The 8,469-nt window shown below is 37.3% G+C and overlaps 1 protein-coding gene across 6 annotated transcripts in view; it reads left to right on the top strand.

The window, feature by feature from the left end:
* The window catches only part of LOC121875716 (E3 ubiquitin-protein ligase Su(dx)-like), a 30,063-nt gene continuing 21,594 nt past the window's right edge, over window positions 1–8,469 (top strand). For 3 of the 6 annotated variants that reach the window (XM_042380368.1, XM_042380367.1, XM_042380363.1), the window contains exons 1-5: window positions 1–146; window positions 5,615–5,687; window positions 6,597–6,741; window positions 7,149–7,330; window positions 8,236–8,325. In XM_042380368.1, coding sequence (XP_042236302.1) covers window positions 5,639–5,687; window positions 6,597–6,741; window positions 7,149–7,330; window positions 8,236–8,325 — 466 coding nt within the window. In that variant the 5' untranslated portion in view covers window positions 1–146; window positions 5,615–5,638. Of the gene's footprint in view, window positions 147–301; window positions 321–3,972; window positions 4,085–4,934; window positions 5,079–5,614; window positions 5,688–6,596; window positions 6,742–7,148; window positions 7,331–8,235; window positions 8,326–8,469 lie in introns of those variants that run through there. The other 3 variants (XM_042380364.1, XM_042380365.1, XM_042380366.1) reach the window with 3 other exon arrangements.

The raw sequence follows: 8,469 nt of genomic DNA, 5'->3' as shown, positions 1-8,469 counted from the left end.
TCCTTTTAGTGTTTATTGTATTTTCGATCTTATGATGGTGACTTCACTGTTGTCATTCTTCTAAAGAAGTTTTCCTCGTTATTTCAGTAATTAATAAGGTGTGGCAGAAATCACCAGCTGAAATGGATTGACTGTACAAGAGTATGGTAAGAGACCCTTCTTTTTAAATGGCCGTATTGGTAAATATTATGACATTATTGGTGGCCGTATGACATGTCTGATAACTTATCTCTTGGATTAAGCTACTCGGATCTGCGGAGTTGTTGGGCTATCAAGTATTAGTATAAGCAAGCAGAGTGCCATCAATAGTAATTAAGGCAGTAAGTTGTTAAGTAGTAGACACTGGGAGAGTTGTGGTGGTGTGTACGTCACTAGTGGGAACTGGACCCAGATTTCAGTCATTTTCACTTGATCTTGACTGTTCTCTTCGTAAATAACATATTTATTCTCTTCTCTTGGGTTAGACATTTGTAAAGAGCAGCTTGATGCTTACGATGAGCATATTCCTTTGTTAATTGTACTGTACTTGTTACAAGTTCCAAAAACTCGCTGAAATGTGGTTAATCCTTTGTATGGAATTGGGAAATTTTTCCTATTACAACTTAATTGATGTCCTGTTCACTAGAACTGGTTTTTGTGTGTGTGTGACTGAATATATTTTCATTGTCTCTGAAATTGTCTTGTCTTGTCAACTATAAAGTATCAGGTTAATGGTTAAAACAAACAGTGGTTTCATGCCTCTGTAACAGGAGTTATATACTGCATCATAGATGTTTATTTTAATCTATCTGTGTGCATGCCAAGAGGAAAGTTTACTCATGTGTTGGTGCTACTATAGCTTGCTGTCTACACATCTATGACTAAAGGGGTATTATTATAGTTTCGGGTCATCCGGGGAATCCTAGGAATTTAGGTTAGGTTAGATATAGTTCCTGGGTTCTGTGGCTAGGTTAGGTTTAGTTGGTTGGTTAGGTTTGTTGGTTAGGTTTGTTAGGTTAGGTTGGTTAGTGTAGCTCAGGTAAGATCAATATCATTCAGAACGTCAAAAAATGGCAGAAAAACATAGGGATGAACGAAACGATAATTTTACTGTTTTAAGGAACTTTATAAATGGAAGATTGTTTGACTAGGGTTATTGCTTGAACTATGTCATGAATTTCATTAAAGATTTACTCACCTATTCTTACTAGGACTCTGCAAAACTACAGGAAGATCTAAACCAACTTTTTGAATGGTCTGAAAAATGGCAGATGAAATTTAGTTGACAAATGTAAAGTACTTCGTCTAGGAGATGTAAACAGAAACCAGATATCAGATGAACAATGTGTTATAGGGAAATCCGACTGAGAGAAAGATTCGGGAGTAATGATAAGTAGGAATCTTAAACCAAGTCAACAATGTGTATTTGCTCGAAACAAAGTTAACAAAGTATTTGGGTTCATATAAAGGAGTGTTAGTTACAAGACTAGCAAGGTCATCCTAAAACTATATCTTGCGCTTGTGAGACCTCACTTGGATTATGTAATTCAGTTCTGGTCACTGTACTACAGAATGGATAAAGAATCCCTAGAAAGAATTCAGAGGAGAATGACGGAAGACTAATCTTAATTTGTACTCCCTCGAGAGATGAAGAGTGAAGGGCGATGTGATCGAAGTGTATTAATGGAAGTCAGAGCTAAACAAAGGTGATATAACAAAGGTACTCAAACTATCCAACCAGGAGCAAACTTGTAACAATGGTTTTAAATTAGACAAATTTAGATTTAAAAATGAGATAGGTGAACATTGGTTTGAAAATAGAGTAGTGGATGAGTGGAACAAGTTACCAAACATCATCATTAACTCGAATATGCTGGATAGCTTCAAACATAGGTTGGATGGATATACAGTACTGTATGAGCGATAGGGGTCGGGTGTAAACGGGACTGCCCGGTATGGGCCAATAGGCCCGCTGCAGTTTCCCTCCATTTTTATGTTACCTAGCTTATGTACAGTACACTGTTGTTCCAGAAAATTCTTGGTTTTATTATCATTTCGGTTATGCAGTGAACTTTAGGATTTTAATTTTAGGTTAGGTTGAAATTATGTTTTTCCGATGGTTTTTTTATGTGCTTGGAACGATTCTAACTTTACTTCCGAATAGGTGCATGACCGAAACGATAAGTTTACCAAATTCTTTAAAGGCAGTCCTGATTTTGAATTCAATTTTGTTTGCCCCCTTTTGACAAGTTGTGTTTGGTGGTGGGGAGGGAGGGCATCAGTAGCAACAGACACGTTTCTAGATTCTTTCTTGATCTATTTTAATAAGAACAAGATGATGTTAGAGAACTTAAATTATATTGTTCAACTTGACTTGCATTATGTTTATTTTATCTAATCAGTGTTGTACTTTGTTAGTCATTGTGAGTCATCAGATGTACAGTATTCGGTGCTGCTATAGCCTGCAGTCTACAAAGATAGCTTCAGTCTAACCTAGCATAAATATCTTGTAGGCTGCATCTTATAGTATCACCACGAGTTCTTACTTATGGAAAGATAAAAAAAGTATGGGGTGCATGTATTAGTAGGTCTGAGCGTTGTTAATACTTTGAGTACAGTATGGTGTCGATATTCTGGACCATGTTTGTGCACTGTATAAGGTCAAGGAAGATAAGACCATAATTTGATAAGAGCAGAGGAGATAGGAGAGTTAACACATTGTCAGTGAGAAAGGTTGGTGGTGCTCTATACTCAAGGGCATGTTGATAGTACAGTAACATGTACAATCACTAAAAAATATTCTGCACCACTTGGCTCTGAAATCATCCGCAATGATCACTGTGACAGAAGCCGTGACGAGTGTTATCAATTTTCTTGGTCTGGTGTGTTATGTTGTATAACCCCATAAAGGTGCAGAATAATCTTTGAGTGAGTGTACCTACCTACCTAGGGTGGTGAATTTACTGTTTCAGCCACAACTACTGTTTGACAAAAAAATTTTGTTTTTCCCATGGTATTTGGTGTGCTTCATTTGAATTTGACCTTCATTTCCGTCAGAAATGAGTTGTTTTGGACTTAACCATACAACCTGACCTAACCAACCAAAGAAACCTACTTAACCTTGCCCAACTTCCTAGCCGTCCCTGCTATATTAAACAGAAAGTACTTATTTTGATATCTGGTACCAATGAAAGCAACTTTGTAGAAGCGTAATGGTGTAATTTTACATTTTTTGTGGAGGTGAGAATAAGCTCAGACTGATCTGGTTGGTTGTAACAAACAGACGACATGCAGTGACTGCAAATTTATGTTAATTTCTTAAGTGAATTTACTTTCTCTGTTAATATCCATTTGTGAAAGAAGTGGTTTTAGACAAAGTTGTTCCTATTGACAAGATATAACTAATGGTAAACACAAAATTGCTTTAACCGAGTTGTAGCTGAAACTTTAATAATACCCCTAGGTTGACCCTGCCAATTAGTTGCAAGGTTATGAGGACTGTACTGTAGTAACATGGAGTGTAATCCTGCATCATTTTTTTGGACGGTCAGAGATCACAGCAACAGGTATGAGTGAAACCAGTACAACTAATGAGAGGGTACGTAAAGAAAGTGTAAAGCGGGATTTCTAAAGCAAAATTAATGGACAAACTTGTTGGATTTTTGTTTTTTTTAAAGGGGGGTATACAGTTGAGAGGAGCAAACACAACTCCTCTTCACTAGTATTTATCCCCATAAATCACACAGTGCCATGTTCTTTAATAATTCCTGAACATTGCTGTGTCATGGATGCTCATATCTCTCTCTCTCATCCTTGTACAGTTGGCTCCACTCCTGTGTGTACCACTTAGCATTGTCAATGCTCACTCTCCTTAAGGTGTGAACCTTGAAGTGTGTGAAACTCAGCTGGGGAAATTCTGTCACTATTGTTAAAGCATTTTCCTGCATTGTAATCTCTTCCCAACTGATAAACACTTTCTCTCCTCACCCCCAGTACCAGCTACCCTGACACATCCCTCTGCTCTTCGTCCCATTCACTAGTTAATGCTTCGAATTCATACCTCAGAGTTCAGGGTTCACACCTCGGATAGAGAGGATTTGCAGCGGTAAGTGGGGTTAATGCAGGAGTGGAGCCAACTGTGCATGTAAGTCAGTTAAATCAGTTACCTGCAACATTTAATATGGATACACCAGGGCCCAAAATTAATGGCATTCTCATGTTGCTGAGTTTATTATTTTTTTTTATCGGTTCTAAATTGCAAAAAAAAATTGTTTCAGTGCATTAAATGGGCAGGAAAGATATACTGTACTGTATTCAGAAGAGCTTACACTTATTAAACAATAGAAATTCTAATTTGGTGATCAGTACTTTGCAAAATAGCTTAATTCTTTTTTGCTCCTATTTGTCCTATAAAATAGGGAAGGTTGTAGAAGCACTTGTTGTGTACAATTAAAATACAGTACAGTACTAACTATCATTCCTTATCCCATCATGGTGAGAGAACCCCAAAATACTGTCCAGTGAAACCTCCATATAATGAACTTCTCTGTATATAAAGTCAGTTAGATAGGGGGGGGGGTCACAACTAACAGATCCTAGATATAATGGACTTACATATCTATAGTTGGTTAGTTGGAGGCTTCACAACTACCAGACCCTCGATGTAATGGATTTTCCTTATGATATAGTGTGTTAAGTAGAGGTTTTACTGTACAGTGTCAGTATCATTTAACATTTAAAGATTCTAGTTTGGCATGGCACCAATTTATTTTTGTTAAGATGATATACCTGTATATATTTTAGATTTATTTCTGCTATTGTGTGATTGACAAATTTTGTACAGTACAGCTTAACTAGTGTAGGAGAATGGAAATGAGGTGGTATAAGATAGATTGAGGGTAGAACCTTGCTTTTCATTACTTTACTGTACTTGTATTATTTTTGCCATTTATCAGCTTACTAGCCGTTCGGGCACTACCCAGTGTTAGTACAGGAGGAAACCGGGGAATGGAAAGCTGTGATGTTTGGTAGTGCAGATCACACTGGATAACATCCTTCTCACGTGTGTCCAGGTTGAGGCTCGAACCCATCACATATTGGTGAGAGTTATGCATGTTGCTGCTGTACAGTACTACCTTCACTGAAAGATAGTATAGGATTTGTCAAGGGCATCCTCAGTTATCAAATGTGTAGCACTGAAATTAGCTGCCTTTCCCACACCTCCCTTCCCCAACTCCTCCCCCCCCCCCACACCTTCCCCAATTTCCCCCACCTCCAACTCCACTCCACACCCTCACCAGTGGAATCATATAAGGTAGAACAGTTTATCTTCAGTATTTGCATTATTATTATGGCTGACTGTGATAATCAATTTACAAGGTATCTTCAAATTTCAGTTTATTTAGTAAACAAATAAAATAAGCAGACAGTGAAACCTCCATATAACAGACTTCTCTCTCCATTTAATCCATTAGATAGGTGGGTCTTACATCTAACGGACTCTCGATATAACCGACTTTCGTCTCCATATAGTTCGTTAAATGGAGGTTTCACATCTAACGGACCTTACCTCTCATATATGTAATGCATTAAATAGAGGTCTCATTGTAAAATAATGTTCCCCATATTGTTACAGAGTATGATGGTAGGCTGATAAATAATGTCTGAAGCAGCCAATGCCAGCCACCTACACCAGCTGAGTATCTCAGGTTAGTTGTGAACTTGTTGGTATGTCTATTACAGATGAATGTACTTGTAGGACGTTTGGTTTGGGCCAGGGTGGTTAGGAGCTAATCAAACTTAACATAACCTGACCTAACTTGACTTTTAGATCATTAATGAAAAATTTATACAAATTGATGCACAGGAACACCCACTAAACACAAGGGAGGTACCATAACTAATGTACAATCGCTCAAGAAACTGTCAATACTGTTATCATTGTTATGATTATTACTAGTTCTGTACTGTATTACTGTAAACCCTTGTTATTTGCAGGGGTTAGGTTCCAAGGAATGGTGTTAATAGGCAAAACCGTAAATAATAACTTATACTACCTTAGTGCACTACTGTATACCTATACCAAACAACTGACCAGCCGTGGCAGCACTCATCCCTCTTTTAACTTGTCTAATAATTCAACTTTCTTTGTCCGGGGGGTCATCACTGACTTCTGCCTTTTACATTTCACTCCACTAGCACTGACACTGGCAGTCTTTAAGGGGCCATTTCACACAGAAACACTAAAGTATTGAGAGTACAACACGAGATGCTGTGTGGGGTGACTTGTGCTGCAGAAAAAGGCTTGCAAGCTAGCCACCATCTGCTTACCGTGAATTGTCAAAATTGCTAATCGCAAATCTGCGAATGGCAAGGGTCTATTGTATTATTATTATTATCATTATTTTTATTATTACTATTGCTGCTACAGTATTAATATATTTGTTGATGTTACCATTATTATTATTATTAGCTAGTAGTAGTAATAATAGCTTCATAACCTGAAGTGGAGAGATAGATAGGTAGATAAATAGATAGAAAGATAGACAGAGAAAGAAAGAGAGAGAGAACTAGCTCATCAAATGGGGGTTCATTAATGTTGTTTTGTTTTGTTTCAGCTGTTAGTGGGGATTTATCTGGCATAAGCAGCCTCTTCAACAAACCATCAGCCTATGTGGAGTTGATGGTGGATGGTGTGCAGCAGAAGAAGACACAACAAGTTAAACATAATGCTCATCCTAAGTGGCACGAAACATTCACTGTGTAAGTGTTGCCGAGTCACTTGGATTATTTTTTTATATTTTTCATAATTTTCGCCACTTATCAGCATACTAGCCATTAGGGCAGTTGATCTATCCAGTGTTATTACAGGAGGAGACTGGGGACCTTCACATAATGGACTTGTTTCTCCATATACGTACAGTAATCTGTTAGATGGGGCTTTCTTGTCTAATGGGCCCTCAGTATAACGGATTTTCCTTATTATATAGTCCATTAAATAAAGGTTTCACTGTGTAAGACTACAAGAACTAGTCTAGACATACAATACCTGTACTGTACAGTATATGGTTTTAAGTGATGCACCAACAGGACTGTACTGTCCTGTATTGTCCTTACATTTAGCTATTTTACAGTGGATGAAAAAGTTAATGCTGTACTGCACCCTACAGATTGGTAACCAAAGACTCCGTGCTGGTATTTCGGGTCAGTGATCACCACACACTGGTACGAGACTCCCTAATTGGAGAAGCAACTCTTAACCTAGCTGATGTGGTTGCAAGGAATGATGGCAAGTCCACCTCCTGTCACACACTGTCTCTCAATCCACCGAACAGCAACACACCGTCAGTTGGTGAGTATATTGGAGCTTACAGTACTGTACCTTACTTGAATTTTGAATAAAAACCACATTATGACCTTATGTACCGAAATTATGGGTTGTAGGTTAGTCATCATTTTCACAATAAAATGTTTATCTCTGGAAACTGAAATAAAACGTGTTTAAAGTGTAAAGATTATCTATAATACAGAGAAAATGTATATAAGAGCAATTTAAAACTTACGGGCACAACATAATTGATATTTTAAATATTATGTATGTATCAAGTTATTTCATAGCTCATTAATTAACACTAATTACACAAAATTTAAAATTCTGAACTCAGATCATTAACCAGCATGTAAAAGAGTACCTTTGTATAAATGTTAAGCAAAATCCACTTCTTAACCTTATATTCTCTGGAAACTTAAATTTAATGTGTTATAGCAAAAAGATTGTCTATATTAGTGCTGTGTATGTTGAAGTAACAGTAAAATACTTAAGGTTCAAGATTTTGAAGTTCATGAACTGTAAAGGAGAACAGGCAATATAGTTGTTCTACCATGTTCTTTACCTTATAGCTCTAGATTACAATGTTGCAACCAGAAACATTTCACAAGGTTGGTTGAGACGGTAGAAAATATAGCTACAAATATGGATTTTGAAAATTTATTTGTTCTTCTGTAAGACTGGGACGCTCATGCGAATCTGGTGCTGCTATAGTATGCGATCTACAAAGATATCTTTAGTCTAACCTAACCTTAATATCTTGTAGACCGCACGCTATAGTAACACAGCAAATGTTCTGTACTGTATGTATTTTGACAACTATTTACCACTGTAATGGGTGGACATATTATGCATGTCAAGTCTTAAGTTATTTTGATCCTCATGAGTTCCTGCATGCAAACCTACTCTAAATATGTGTTTTATTTCAGTTTCCCCGACTCCTACTATCACTGTCACACTTGACGGTCTTCGCAATTTGATGACCAGAACGAGGGAAGCTAATGTCACCCATCCCACAGGTAAACACTGGTGTACATCTTACCATCACTGTTCACTCTTCTCCTTCCCACTCCATCATATTTAGGCTATAAATCTGAAGACGTCATTGTTGCACTTCACAAAGATCAAGTTAAAACATCTCTTTTGTTGATCAATAATTATGT

This window comes from Homarus americanus, unplaced genomic scaffold, assembly GCF_018991925.1.
Source record: "Homarus americanus isolate GMGI-L3 unplaced genomic scaffold, GMGI_Hamer_2.0 scaffold22250, whole genome shotgun sequence".
Lineage (NCBI taxonomy): Eukaryota > Metazoa > Arthropoda > Malacostraca > Decapoda > Nephropidae > Homarus > Homarus americanus.
The sequence above is the reverse complement of the archived record's forward strand: the minus strand, read 5'-3'. Positions and strand labels throughout refer to the sequence as shown.